Here is a 15,638-nt window from a genome sequence, read left to right as displayed (position 1 = left end):
TGGGTGATGTCTCATTATAGCTACATTTCTATAACTGATGTTTCTGCAAGAATTGAATTCTATTCTGTTTCTTTGAGAAAGGTGGTTTTCTCTCTTCTGCCAGATTAAAAAGAAATTTTTGAAATGTAATTGAATACTTATTGGACTTTATTTATCTTTGCAACACTGGGAATTCAGAGACAATCCACAAATCTGTCTCAAAAAGCAGGAGACAGTAGTATGTACCATTTCACTGTATAGGTTGAGTCCCATAAGAAAACACAATAGTATATAATGTATATTTCCATTTGCATTTATTTTAGACAAAAGGACAAAAGAGTGAGTATCTGAAGAAAATTCCAAGGGAAGTGATATATTAGTATCAACTACCAATAATGAGAAAGTAAATATAATTCAGCAACAGCTTTATTAATATTCTAGAGTAGCTTTTTATAAAGTCTGTTATTGGGTTTTTTACGAGTACCCTTCTAAACAGAAGTAATTTCACTTTAAAACAAAATAATGTTTGCACCTGCTGTAATGACACAAACACTGTGGGAGCTTAGTATTACCATTTTGTGTTTCAACTATTGAAGTTTGTTCTTCTGCTTTGCAAAATATTAGCAAATCCATCAAATGCTCTTTTCTTCTTAACAAAAAACTGTTCCTGTCCTGAATCTGTCTGACTTCTTTGGTTGAGATTTTCACTGGAATTTTGGATGTGTTCTACAGTTGTATCAGAATGGTTCTCCAGTTCTGTCAAAGTAGTATGATCCTTCATCTTGCTGGAATCAGTGCTTTCAGAGATTGTATTTCCTGTAGGCTTTTGTGGGAAGGAACATGAACTGTATGGTGTACTTTCATTGAAGACACCTTGTGGGATTGTGAACGAATATGTATCCTCATCATCACTCTGATCCAGTTGGAAGTGATCATCTGTTGTGAATTCTGAAGAATTACAAAGATGAAGCAGATCTGCCGTAGGATTACAAGTCTGCATTTCATCAGGCAGACTGCAGCTGCTGGTATCCTGTAATTCTGTGAATCCATCAGAATTTTTCTCATCAGAACCTCCTTGCATTTTATCTGCACAAGCCTGCTTCACCTGTGGTAGCAAGTCATCTTGCTTTGTAACAAACATGAAATGTTTTTCAAATGTGTGTTCAGGTAGCAATTGAAGAGATGATTCTTTGCTGGAATGTAGCGGTGATGGTTCTTTTACAACTTCATTCAAGCCAGTATCAATAGGAGCAAAAATAAAGCCACTGTCCTCAGATGTACTCATGTTTCTTCTTAATGTAATGTCTGCTTCGCCATCATTCTTTTCAGGGGACTTCCTGGCTATGTCCTCATCTGTACTTCCTGCTGGTGCATTGTCTTCTGTACTTCCTGCTGGTGCATTGTCTTTCTGTTCCGTGTGACTGAAGCTGAGGGAATGCTGTGGTTCTCTGGGAAGCAGAGACAGCTGCAGTCCATCCTCTTCAGAAGTTTTCTCTGTGTCATATGTGGGAAAATGTTTTAACTTAAGTACCGTGTTACCAAAATCTGTACTTTGACAGTAGAGAGAATCAGAAATAGAGTTTTGTGCTGTTGACTCTGCATTAGTAAAATAATCAAATGTATCTGGAATTTCTTGACTTGAAGAACTGACTGTATCTGGATCTGACACACTTATGTGACCACTGCCTTTATCAGAATGAGGGGATGCTGTTTCATACATGGTGGTGTCTGATCCATAATTAATAGTGGTTTCAAAATAGGCACTGTTCTCTTCTTGATTTTTCCAAATCTGCTGAAGTTCAGCAGTAATGGTTGGAGACTCTGGCGGTGTTGCGAACTTCTCAGTTCCACTGTCTGTATTCGTTTCATCTAGTGATGACTGATAGACTGGCAGGTTGTCACTAACATCAGGCTGTTCCAGTTCAAAGTCTGCTAAAGAACTACAGTCACTCATTGTGAATGGAATCCCTTCAGCTGAAGAGCTGTCACCAAATACATCAGCTGAAGCATTTTTTTCATCTGAATATATCGTTTTACAGTCATGCTTTGTAAGGGGAGAGTTTTCTATTATTTCATAGATGCTTAAATTCTCAATATCTGCATCTCTTCTGGAGCTACTGGGTGAAATAAAATGTACAATATCACTAGGTATACTTTTGTTGCCATTTAGACCAAGTTGTTCTTCACGGCTTTGCATTCCCTGCCTAAATTTTCTCGTGTGCCTGGGTTCATTATGTGAAACAATACCTTTTCTTTCTGGAGCACTTGGTGTAGCTTTTGTGATCTCAGACTGCAGCAGACCAGAGTTGTTTCTTACTTTCCTGTTTGGTGTTTGTGCATTGCTGTTCCGGTAATCTGTCCTTAAAAAAAATAGTCCAGTATCATAAATATCTGTACTTTCATTACTGTCTATACTAGTTTGGACTTTTGGAAACACTGGTATTTTCTTCATGTTGATCTCAGTATTGCTTGGTTTCTGGTACTCTGCTTTGGGATTTGGTGAATGGACACCATTGCCAGAAAAATTTTGATACACAGTAGAAGTTTCTGTAGGAAAAATCTGTGTGTTTCTTAAAGAACGCTCATCACAAAACAATGTATTATGCTGTGTATTTGTTGGCTTGCTTGCAGAAGGCTCTCTGCTCAAGGTTTCATCTGAAAAAGCCTGATTAGAATATGTCTGTTCTGAACCTGAATTTTTGTTCCTGCGCATGAGTCTCCAAAGTCTTTCCAGGTAGGGTCTAGCAAAAGCACCCAGACAAAAAGCACAAAGAAATGTAATGACCACAGAGAGGGAGACAGCCAGTGCAAAGTTTGGCTGTGTTTCGTTCTGCCTAAAACCAGTGTTAGTGTCCCTGGCTTTTCTAACCAACAATGCTGAAACTTCTTCGTTCACCTCTATACTGTAAATGAGATACTTCTCTTTTCTTGTATTGAAAAGACACAAATATAATCCTTCAGCAGTTTTCTCAGCATTGTGTATCACTAAATTATTCATTTTATCCAGTGTCATATGAGGAAGACTCTGATGTTTTGAAATTCTGCCCTTAGGTGTCCACCAAGAGATTCCATTGCCTGAAATGAAAGAAAATACAAACTCAGTCTTTGTTAAAAGCATAGTGTACTTGGTTTGCAGGGTCCAGTGATGTTTTTAAGAATGTACACTGGACTATCTCTCATAATTTTAACCGTTTATTATAAACCCCATTTTCCTTTTATCCATCCCGAATAATTTGACATGGTACAAAGCCTGTTAAACCATATCGCGGGCCTGTGCCCACTGCCTGCCATCTAAAAACACACTACATACGGGGTCTTAATTGCAGACTTTACAATTTGTATTTTTGGCTTTGTCTTTGGAACAGCTTTTGTTCCCAGCTAAGTTTTGCTGCAGTCCAGTGTGCTGATGTTTATCCAGGTTTTTGTGACTCTTTTTGTAAGCAGACAAAGCAGGTGGCATTTCTGATATTTTCTTTTGGGGATGAAGTATTCCCAGGGGAAAGCCTTACCACCTCCAAGTGCTATTAGCCCTTTAAAGTTAAACCATTTTGCCTTATGGCTCGTGACAAATACACCTTCTGGTCTAAGTTTGGTCTTAGTTTTCAATCTGTGTGGTAAATCTTGGCTCTATAGGTTTTGTTACTTATACCCTCAATGATCTCTATTAATTTTAAATGTAAGCGAAGTGTGTGCTACGGTAGCTGTATGTTTTTAGAAGAAATAGAAATCTTTTTTCTCTGCAAATAAACTTTCATTTTATTTTGCTCTAGCTGAACACTGAAAACTGTTGCATCCTTCTTGGTTTTCTACATGCTTCAGAAGTGCCATCCCATTATTTGGCCCTTTGTTCAGTCCAAAATGAACCAATACGTTTGCAATGCATTACTTACTGAAACTTACTTGTATATTAATTGGCATCACTTCCTCCTTTGATGTAAGGAAGGAGATCAAGAGTCAGTAAACCTAACTTTAAAATATTCTAAGCAGAATACTACTTTCTTATGAAAGATTTTTGCATGTTAAACTGTTACTTAGTAATTTTTAAACAGTGTCTTTAGAAACATACTTTTAAAAACCAGATTTATTTGACTATTCTGCATTCATTTGGATTTTAGCAGCATTTGGATGGAGTGCCTGATATACATACCTCTTATGTTGTCCAAGTTACAGGTCAGCACTGATGTCCCTTTTGGGACTGCGGCCCTTTTGACCAAAACTTCGTCCCTGCAGTTTAAATGGAAACTTGAAAGATACAGCAGAGGTTTCTGGGAGTTGTTGGCAGACTTATTGTATGAAAGGCTCCATTTTTTCCTTGTGGAGTCAAAGACAAAATGAAATAAATGTTTAAAAGCATTTAGCCTGCAGTTAAATATCCAGGCATTCTTTGACAAATACACTTCAAGTTGAAAAAAGTTCAAACTGAGTAGTATCTGTGGTAGAGGGATTGTCAGAGCATTTCCACGGAGATCCAAAACCTATTTGGAAATAATTCAGAATTAATTTGATAAGGCTCACAATGGAATCCTTATTCCAACATCTTACAACAGTGTTTTAGTGTACAAGCACTTCTGTAGTTCTATGAACAATACATCTGCTTAGGATTTCAATAATGTTGATCTAAGCTTTTTAATGCAGATGAAAAGTTTAAATTGTGGTGTTTAGAATTCTCCCATTGTAGACTTACCTTTGTGTGAATAGGGAGCTGCAGGGCTCTTGCCATGGAAGGGATGGAGGTAGAAGGGGACATGTATGTGTTTAAGGCAGTTATAGATTGGTTTGTGGCATAGAGAAATTGTGAATTTATGGTTGTATCTTGTACATTTTAGCATGTGTTTTCCTACATGTAAAAAGCAAATATAAAAAAATATTTTCACCATTTGCTCTAGTTTTTTATTTATACACTAGTATTATAATAAGAATCATATAATCATGCTTAATAGTTGGTAAATAATATCTTTAATGATTAAAATAAAATATTCTAACAGTTGTATTGCTTTACAACCTGTAATTTGTTGAGATCTCTGAAGGCATCTGGATGAATTTTAGTTATCTTGTTGTTTCGCAGGTCAATGTCCTTCAGCTGTGAACAGTTTTGAAAATCTTTTGGGTCAATATGTTGTATGGCATTGGATGACATATGGACAGTTTGTAAAGACTGCAGGAGGCCTAGTCCTAGGAAGAAAAAAACCCTATTTTACATTTTATAGTCTTGTTTTCCCAACTGCATCAAGTGTCTTTATAAAATGCTTTGCAACAAAATTCCTTCCATTCCACTATTGCAATGAGTAGCTGCAGCCTTTGTGTTATGCCTTTCCTGATCAGTGGTTGTCCCATTCTAAAAGCTGCATAGAATCAACAGCTAGCACATTAAAATATTCCGTTAATGAATGTCTTAAAAACTGACACTTTCATAAAAGCACTAGCATTTCTTTGTGCTATCAAAATTATTTTGATCTCCGTACTTTGCACAAGCTTCTCTGGAGAACTAGAGGTAGGAAAGGAATGTGAAAAGGGTAAAATATATTGAGTTGACAAGTTCCTAATATGTTAATTGTAAGTAAAAGATAAAGATGAAAAAGGTGATACAGTATCTCCTATCCATTTGCATGGGTGGTTTCATGGGAGTTTTTCATCTGTGGAATTATTTGAACTATATTCTTAGGATGTAAAAGAAATGAAAACAAAACCATGTTGTTGCTTGTGCCCGTCTGCCTGTGAATTATGAAGCATGGCAGTATAATCTTCAGTGTATCCTAGTTACAATAACATCCACGTTACATCAGAACACTTGATAGCTGGAGACACCTCATTTTTCTGAGGTGCTGTGAAGGCAGCCCTGAAGCTCCAGCCTGCAAGGCCCAAGGGAGAGGCAGACGTTTGAACACTCAGCATTCCCACTGATGATGAGTGTTCAGCACCACAGTGTCACGCTGAAGTGATTTTTGGGCATTGTTGAGAAGCTGCTACTTCTTAACAATTTTGCCCTTGGTGTCACCTTGTTTACCAGAACTAGCTTTTCTCAGCCAGCAGCTCTGTTTGCAGAGTAATTGATCTTCGGGTTTATTGTGAAAAGCAGAGGGAATGATTCATTCCTGGTATAAAACTAGAGGTGGGTGATAGGAAAGGCATACAGAAGTTCTGTAAGTTCATAAATTCATCACTGCACCTGTGTGAGGAATTGTACTGTGGCTACTTCCCTGAATTTAAGCTTGTGCCAAAAATATACACTGGTATGGCAGCAGCCTCACTCCTGGGGAGCTGGGAGAAGGGTTTCTCTGTGGGAAACCTCTGCTGTAGAACTGCTGTTTGTGTTTTCTTTCCAGAGCTTAAACCTCAGAATTTTAGTGAAGTATTCTGGACAAGAAGAATGTTTTGAACATGTATTTAAATGAATATAGGATTAAAGTATAACTTAAAGTATGGTGGTACCATGCACAGCAATGTGAACTTAAAAAATTTGAGTCTCTTATAGAAGAGGATTCATCTGACTGACCTTCTAAGGCATCTTTTAATGGGCAGTCATATTTATCTATAAAACCAAATCAAATCTTCATCAATGTATTTTATAATGTAAGGTTTTTATACTGTCTATATAGATACCTTGTCTGTACAAACACTACAAAATCATTAAGTGATATGGGTTTTCTTTGTGCCAGAGAATTATTTAACAGCATAAAAGGAGAACAGAACTTTTATGACCCTGTGTAGGGGAAAATACATTATCATCTTTGCGTGACTTTGTGGGGTAAGTGGTATTTTTGTCATCACTTGTCCTGTATTTTCAAACTCTAATGAATCTGATGGTGTTATCAGACATCAATAAATTCAACATATTGTATAGGACAGCATTGTTCATCTGGTAGCTTCTGCTTCATTTAAATAATTTGGCCACTATGAATCATCCCTGCATAAAGGTTAAGCTCCCAGCATAGTTCAGTGACCAGCAAAGCCTTTCTCAAAATCTCTTGAAACCTTACAGCCCTCTCCTGTTACACCAAGGTGTCACTGTGATTGAGTATTAAAGGTACTGAGCAAAATTGTTTGGAATGAACAAAATATATTTTCCTGTCTCTGAAATACTGAAACTGCAGGAAGTTTTATTTAATAGTGTTGATTTCCTTCTGAAGGGTAGTATGAAATTCATAGTCTGTAATTTTTTTGACCTTTAAGGTTCACAACTGGAATGTGGAGGCTGATGTTTTTCCAAAGATCCTTATTCTCCTTTCTATACAACAAGCAAGAATACTGCTCCAGTTATATTTGACTACTATTAACACAGTACAGTTGCTAAGACTATTAAAAAACCTAATAAAGTAAACAAACAACTGATTTACTTCTACCTCTATATTTGCCAGTGAAACTTTCCCTCACCTTAAGCATAATAAATTGGGAAAGTCACACTCTAGATTCAGTAAGGTATAGAAATTATATCCAAAACCAACCTACCCCTTGGGAGTCAAGTCCTTAAAGATTTTTGAAATGCTTACCTCTTGGAACTGTATTAAGATTATTTCTTTCAACTGACAGTACTTTCAAAGCAGGCAGGAGACGATCAACAATGCTGTACTTTTTAGACCCGTGTGCAGGTGTAGGCATATCCAGTGTGAGGGTGTGGATGGCATTACCATTGAGGTTTAGAGTTTCTAAAATGGGTAAATTTGTACAAGTAGTTAAAGTGAGTTCGGAAAGCAGGTTGTTACTGAGGTTCAGGTGTTTTAGCATCCACTCTTCATTTCTTCCATCAGAGCACACAAAAGTTCTAATATTACTGTAACTCAAATCAGCTGTTACTGCTGGTTTTGATGTATCTTCTGGAATAGTAGATATTCTGGTAAAAGAGCAATTCAGTAAGAACTGCCCATCCCAGTGGCACTCTGAACGGTGATGTGTAGCAGGAAGAATACGCTGTGACTTGGTTCCCACTGATCCAGGAAGATTAAAGTAAAGGACCACAGCTATGACATGCAAGTGAAGGTTATCCATAATATCTAAATCTAAAATGTAGAATTATGGTTAAATTCAGCACAACAAGAACAGAAAGTAAATGTAGTTTGACATTTAAAAAAACATTTTAAAAAATCAACACCAAATAACCACAGCATTACCAACATTCTGCATTAAATAGAATGGAGTCTTATTTTCAAAAAGTACATTAATAAACTGGTAACCTCCCCCTCCCTCCATCTATCCCAAAAAACAATTAGAACCTTTTTTTTCTTTTCCAGCCTTTTGTCGAGAAACACAGCTTCTTGGGAGCTTGAGATCTAACAACAGTGGAGACTTTTGAACTCTGCTTCAGGTACTGCACACAATTACACTAAGCAAAGTCCACCACATACAATCTATGACAAAGGGGTGTGGAACAATTTTTATACTTCCAGTTTCTTACACATTCTTCATATTCTTAAAATAAACACTTCTGAACAGCAGCTGCATTGTAAAATTTATTGTATTATTTCAAAACAAACGTTTGAAATTCTACAGCCTTTCACCCATTGGAACAACCACCACACTTAGAGATGGTGAGAACTCTTCACATGCAAGTTGTTTCAGCGTACCCAGTATAGCATTTTACACAGGCATGTAGAATGCACTTTATACACAAAAAATCTTAAGTGCATCTGTGGGACTGAAATAAACAGTGTTCTACTCTATGCTTTTAATACATACAGAAAAATGTACCTTAGGCAGTTAGAAGATAAATAAATGCTCAACAGAAGGCATGTGTGGTGCCAACGTTTATCAAACTGCGTAATATAAATGTAAAATATATTAACAATACATAGTGGCTAGCAAATTTGATAATTTATTTCATTTGGTATTTTTATGACTGGTTTTGCTACATTTTGACAAAAAAAATCCACACTTGAAAAAAAATTCTGCAGATCATGATTTAAGAGTACCTTTGTGACAAAATCTTTCAGCTGTACATTGCACACAGTATTTTAAAAAGAACTCTTGATAATTATGGGAATCCAATACTAGCATATAGACATGTCAGTATTAATCAGAGAAGAGCTTTAATACGTGTGTAATCTAGTTGACCAAGGCATTTTCAAGATGTATGTCAGCTTTGAGGATACTGCTCTTTATATTTTGTGTTTCCATTTGTATACAGAAAGTGACAAGCTGCCATTAGCATGAGTGACAATTTGAAAAATGTTAGTTTATTTCCTCCTTTTAACTGTAACAGAAATTGAGTTACCGCTTAGCAGCAAAGATGGGTGTAAAGCAGCAAAATGTGTGTTAAAGTGTTTAGTAACTATTATCTCTGATAAAAGTCTGAGGTCCATAAAGACAGTATGCAAAATGTTAGTACTTCCCCGTAATCTTTAGTGTGAGAACTCAGTGGTTTTTGCTACATTATATTCTGCTTATTCTGATTTTGTCAGAACGGCTCCACTGCTGACCAGCCCCAAACCCCCAACAACTACTGAGCATCAAAATCTGCCTTTGAGCAGTGAGAGAAATACAACTCCTCTGACCTCCCCCATGTGCTGTAATGCCTGACTTATGAATATCCCTCCAGCAACCACTTCCACCCATACACGTTCTGCATGAGCGTTTACTGCCTTCCATGAAGTTCAGAAATTGGGGCCTTAGAGTTGAATTTCTTGTTACAGCAGGAGCTGATTTGTATTTTATGGAATCCTACGTACTTTAAGCACTGTAAAACAAGGGTAGATGGTTTACCTTCATGTAACAAATAATCAGTTCTGAAGTTAATGTGCAAAACTCATGCAACTTGAAGGTAATGAAGGGTGTGCTTATCAAAAATCTTGTCAAAAAGCTGTTACAAACAGTTTTTTGAGACCTCCAACATTAAGATTACTTGACGCTACTGCTAAACCAAGCTATTTTAAACTGAAGAAATACATGGGGTGGGGAAAGAAAGAATCTTATAAATAGCTGGTTTATTTTTAGCTCAAAACACATCACTGCTGCAAATGCCACTGGAAGGCTGCAGCAGGCCCCAGTTCACCATAGTTTCACTGTTGACAAATTCTGATACACATAGTCTGATGTCCTCCCACCACGTTTAGAATTACAAAACTGCAGTTTAACTTCAGAATTTAATTCCGATGTTTCAGTAATGCATCAGTACTGAAAATTATGGGGAAGGAGAGAACTGACCTCAGACACTGCTGCAACAGTTAAGCTTAGATTATTACCTATCGAGTAATGGACTCAGACACTGTTCACATTAGAGCACCTCGGAAAACACTATTTTTGGGTAGTAAGCAAGTTGTAAGTACATCTTTAAAAACGTACTTCTAATATAAACACATTTTGTAAGTATTTCACATAAATTAAACAACTGCAGAATGCATTAACTGCACAGACAGAATGGAAGTTCAAGCAACACTTCAATAACTGCAAGACTACTTCAAAATTCAAGTTACATTTCCATACTCAGTATTACTTTGCAAATATTATTTATGATAGCACAGTTTTTTTAATAACATGAGAATACATGGCAGAAATCATGTGATATTTTTAAGTGAATCTGGCATTACCCCTCAGTACACATCTGGTAAACCACCTAAGTTTGGGGTAAATCAATGTATCAACAAGAAAGCAGAGAAAAGTCTGCCACTTCAGCCATCCTAGGAGAATCTATTTTCAACAAAAAGTTGACATTCGTGTTGAAGTACTTCAGACTGTGGTTATATTCTCAGCAGTCTTCAAGGTCTTGAGACAGGACAAAAACCTCCTCAAGAGACTACTGTAGGCAGTAGAGGTGTTGCCAAGATCATGTTCTTTTACATATATTCTACTGATCCCAATTCGAGAAGGTACTTCAGTATGCACGTACACTGAAAGCTTATAGATTCAGTGGCAGTACTGCAGCTAACAGGATGATGGCCTAATACTGCTGACTGTAACAGCCTTTCCTTAAAAATACAGTGTAAGAAATGTTAGCATAAACTGCTGCAAAAGAAGAAACCCTTGAAGGCATGCAATTACTTCATACAAATATGTGTAAACACGGAGGAGACCTGTCCCTGCAGCAGTTTCTTTCAGTGCGTGGCTCCACAGGGGTTGACAGAGGTCTGGCAGCCCATGTTGTGCCCTGTCACCTGAACCTTGAACAGCGTCCCGTCCGCACACATGCACAGCTTGAAGCGCAGCCAGTTGCCGTTATTGAACTGTTCCCCGTGAGAAGAACTTGGCAGTCGTGACGGGCTGACCATCACAGTTCCGTTCAGGATGATGCTGTTTTCCTAGTAAGGAGACAGGAAAAAAAAAAAAGAAGTTGTAGAATTACAACTTCTAATGTAAATAAGGCATATTGTTTTTGAGAAGGACAAGCTGGTTTAATGGATAAATAACACGTCTAGGATGGCTGTAGAATCAACAGTAAAAAAAAAGGTATGTATGCAAATGTTTAATTTTTTAATAACAATTACAGCAATGCCTGTGGATTTCTTGACTATATACAGCAATGTACTTTGCTATTTCAGTGGTGTATTGATATTGAGAAAGACAGCAGTAGGGTGACTTTCCACTTGACATTCTTATTAGCAAATGCAGTAAATATAAAATATGGACATGAAACAGGAAAGAGTGTTTGAATTCATGCATGAAATTCATTCACATTTGAAAGTGCATATACCTTTATTTTTATCCTTTTTTTCCATCGTTCTATATATACTACCATCTTAATCTCCAAAAATCTTAAAGAAATGCCAGTGAATCTTAGAGCAGCAGCACAGAATGCTCCAAACTATATGCTCTGCTCTTCTGGCAAACATTGCCATCCCTGGTTAAGCTTTCAGAGGAGATTAACTTCCTTTGGTATTCATGCCAGTACAGAGGCCAATATATTAGCTTTAACTGCATTGTAGGTTTTTGGTGTCTTAATAGCGGTAAATCAATATTACCTGGAACTATTCAACCACTACTTAACTGCAAAGTAATAAACCATCTATTTAAATCCAAATGACTTCTGTGCATGAGTAATTTTATAAAATTTGAAATGACATAAAGCTACATCAGTTTACTATCAGCCTAGATTTGAAACTAAGCTGTTAGAAGAATTGCTTTAATTTGAAATACTTACTGCTTTAAGTTCCATGTTTCCACCCATTCGAAACTCAATTGTCTTGCCTGTGATGAAAACACCTTCATTTCCCCGGACAATGGCACGACCATCAACCTTTATGTTTAGATCGCTGGTTGCATTGCTGGTAATCTAAGAACATAACCAAAAAAGCTGTATTACACCTTAATGAAAATGTGCTACTTGCATTTGTCTGAGTAACTTTAATTACCTTAAGAGTAGTGCTGTGCAATGTAATAAAAACCTTGAATGTACTTTTTGCCCTTCTGCCATTAGCTTCTGCATATTTGTTATTTCCCACGTTCAGTTTCAAAACAAGATCAGTGAATTTTGGAAGGTATGTGAAATTAATTTTTCTTGTATAAAAAAAACCAAATTTATATGACAATTTTATGAGATACACAGCTAACACTTGTACCAAATACAGGCTTCCTGTTAAGACAGATGATGTAAATTTACCCCTCATTTTCACTTAACCTGTTCCTCCTGTGTATTCATAGTTGTGAGTGGTTTTTCTGCAACACGATTGCTCAGTGTTTCCAAAGGCACACTCAGCCCTCTATAAAACCACTAACCCAACTCTACTTTTACACAAACAAACAATGGGCTGTATTCTTATTACTTACAAAAGATAAGAGACATACCCTCTCTGTAGAGGCCTTTTGTACATTCAATATTTTAACTCCATTTGGCAGATGAAATTCATGGGTTTGTTCGTGGCTCAACAAATTCCATGCCAATATCGCTGGTAATAGAAGTTTTGTCTTTTTCCACGCTAAGCTTGGTTGTTCCTTGCTGAAATACAATCTTCAGAAACAAAGTCATGAACTTAATGATGTTTCAAATTAGCAATGTGAGTGTAATTCTCTAGTGTTGCTCACAAACTTTCAATTCATGTTATAACTTACAGGCTGATTATTCCCAGTGATCACCAAGTCTTCATTCCGTCTCCCTCCTACAGTGCTTTTATATAAGGGATGTATAACACCCATGTCAGACACTTGCTTAAACCGCAGTAAGCCACTCTCATGGAATTCCATACTGTCACAACCATTGGGACCAATTCTTACCACTGCCCAGATAACCAGGGTAATCTGAAAGAGAAACACATTTTCAATCATCATGTTGATTGTTCGGATCTTCCTACCACAATTATTGTATTAATTAGATGTTTTATTTGAACAATTATTAATGTCAATGTTTAAGTGAGGTTTAAGTATGAGTTTACTGTAGTCTGTTCCTATTGAAAACATCATAACACATTTAATTATGAAAAGCATTTAAAATTATTTTTAGACTTATTAGAAACAGTAGCTAAAATTATTTCTATATATATAAAATGTTAAATTGCATCCACAGTTACATCTTTCTTTTGTTTAAGGGTAACCACTGACTAAACAGATTTCCTGAACAGTTCAGCTTGGTATATACTTAACGTTGAACTGCAAGAATGCATCCTCGGATGTGCAATTACAAAAAATAATTTATTATTTCTCATTGACCAAGCAATAAAAATGTGGTTACTAGAACAATGAAGTTTTAAAGTGCAGTACCTAGTTAATTCTAAATGTTCACATACAGCTCTGTAATGTAAAATATAACCATATTTTATATGCCATATATCCTGAATTCATATGTACTAGTAACACTTCTCATGGGGTGACCATGATAACCGAAATAACCATGCCTGAATTTACACCATTCTTGCATCTAATCTTGCTCAGACTACAAAAGAACTAAAAAGAAAGGAGAAAAGTGGGAATCTCCTTCAGTACATTATAAGTCCTTGGCCATCCTGGAAGTTTTATTTTTTTAGTGAACTGTCAGAATGAAACACGACCTAATGTTACTTACGCTATAGCTATTATACTCACAATCAGATTGATGACGGCCAAAATAAAAAGAACAACAATCACACATATGGCCAAGTTGCCTTTCCTGCCACGTAACCCTGTCCTATGGAGACGGTCTTCATCAATTGGAATGTATCCTGCTTTGAAGTTGCTGTTGTGCTCCTTATTAACGTTCCTGCGTTCCACAGCCTTCTCTCGCATAGACTTCTTCACCGGGCCGTTAGAGCTTTGCTGTAACACAGGGCATGGGTTAGCTTCAAAAGGCACGTAAATTAGCTACAATGACACACACATATGTATGCAAACAATGTAAACTGACTAGTGGAATATACTGGATATTATGTTGAGAATAATTTTTCCGTCTGCCACCCTGCTGTCAGAATACACACTTAGAACCACAGCAACCTCTGCTAACATAATGACTAAATTTAAAATCCAGATACTTTCAGACAATATATGACTTTAATATTTATCATGGCAGATGGGAATTATTAATTATATTGTTACAGTTAAAAACCTAAAACCAGCTACCAAGAAATTCATCAAGTTTTTACCTCTCAGAGATGATACAGGACATAATCCTGCACGTCATCTGCCAGTACACAGGATTTTAGTTCCCTCCGTGCTCATATGTGGTAGACTCTCAGTGACTATTCAAGAAGAGCATGGTGGATACAGTTTTTAAATTAGTTTGACAGTACAGGGTTTGCATTCAACTCCTGTTGCTTGCATGCAGCATCGAGAAAGATACTGTGAGGCTTCACACCTGGCATGGGGAACTTGGCCGGAGTGGCTTTCGTGTAATAATCTGAAGTTATGACATTGTAAGGGATTTCCTCTCAATGTAACAAATTAATAGAGGAAACTCTTGTACATATTCGTAGTGAAAAAAAATCTTTAATGTATTTTTGTAGCTGTCCAAAACGGAACGGTTTGTTATTTAGGGATTCACATGTTCAAAGAAGAAGCTTGATCTTTTGGACGGAATTAAGTTTGTTCACTTGAATCCTAAAACTACACTTAAGTGACTGCACTTGCACGTCTACGCTGAAGTAGCAACACCGTGTTTTCTTCTGCTGCTGAAGAGCTAAGAGATAGTACTGAGAAAGGTGCTTGACCTGACAAGTTTATGGAGATGTTCGGGCCCCGTGTGGCCCTGCAGAGCACACACGACCTGCGGGCCCCGGGGCACCCGCCGCCTCCCACCCCGGCCAGAACCCTGCGCCTCAGTGCAGTGCCGGGCACGCACCATTGCCGTCTGTGGCACACCCACGCCTCGGGCAGCACGGCGCCGCTGCGGGCCGCCCCGCCCCGCCCCGCCCGGACAGCAGCCTCGGGCCGCCTCTCCCCTCCTCGGCCGAGTGGGTCCCGCCCGCTCACCGCGGGCCCGGTCCCCCCTGACCCCGGCGGGGACGGCGCCGCCGCCCTCCCGTGCCCGTGTCCCGCCGCGTACGGACCTGCTCGGGGCCGGCCGCCGCCATCTTGCCCCGCCGCCGCCGCGCGGGGCCCGCGGGCGGCCCCTGGTGCCGCTCCGCGCGGCGGGTCCCCGCGCCCGCTGGCGTTACCCGGCAGCGTCACCTGGCAGCCGCGGGCCATACCCGCTCCTCGCTGCCCCTCTCCGTTACCGTGGCACCGCCGCCGCCGCCGGCCGTACATCACCATCGCGGCCGTACGGGCCCGGGGCAGGGGCACCGGGCCGGCTGTACCATCGCTGGTAGACCCGCGCCGCCCGAGGAGCGCTC

The 15,638-nt window shown here is 38.5% G+C and overlaps 1 protein-coding gene and 1 pseudogene across 2 annotated transcripts; both read right to left on the bottom strand.

Annotated features, from left to right (window-relative positions):
• Positions 1-540: 540 nt before the first annotated feature.
• On the bottom strand, positions 541-7,962 carry LOC310923356 (uncharacterized protein; the record flags this gene model as incomplete). Its single annotated transcript, XM_083885396.1, has 4 exons — positions 541-3,054; positions 4,127-4,454; positions 4,982-5,151; positions 7,467-7,962. The coding sequence occupies 4 exons, from the start codon at positions 7,960-7,962 to the stop codon at positions 563-565; spliced, it is 3,486 nt and encodes a 1,161-aa protein (XP_083741522.1). The 3' UTR covers positions 541-562.
• Positions 7,963-10,929: 2,967 nt separating this feature from the next.
• LOC310923371 (beta-sarcoglycan-like) lies at positions 10,930-15,386 on the bottom strand (annotated as a pseudogene). Its single transcript has 6 exons — positions 15,354-15,386; positions 13,918-14,127; positions 12,952-13,137; positions 12,688-12,850; positions 12,044-12,175; positions 10,930-11,204 (listed from the first exon to the last, which is right to left on the bottom strand). The product of its transcript is annotated as a beta-sarcoglycan-like (transcript).
• Positions 15,387-15,638: the final 252 nt, after the last annotated feature.

The sequence above is a fragment of the Zosterops lateralis genome (genome assembly GCF_965231275.1).
Source record: "Zosterops lateralis genome assembly, contig: HAP1_HAP1_SCAFFOLD_49, whole genome shotgun sequence".
In the NCBI taxonomy this organism is placed as follows: Eukaryota; Metazoa; Chordata; class Aves; order Passeriformes; family Zosteropidae; genus Zosterops; species Zosterops lateralis.
Note: the sequence above shows the minus strand (reverse complement) of the source record. Positions and strands in the feature narration are given on the sequence as shown.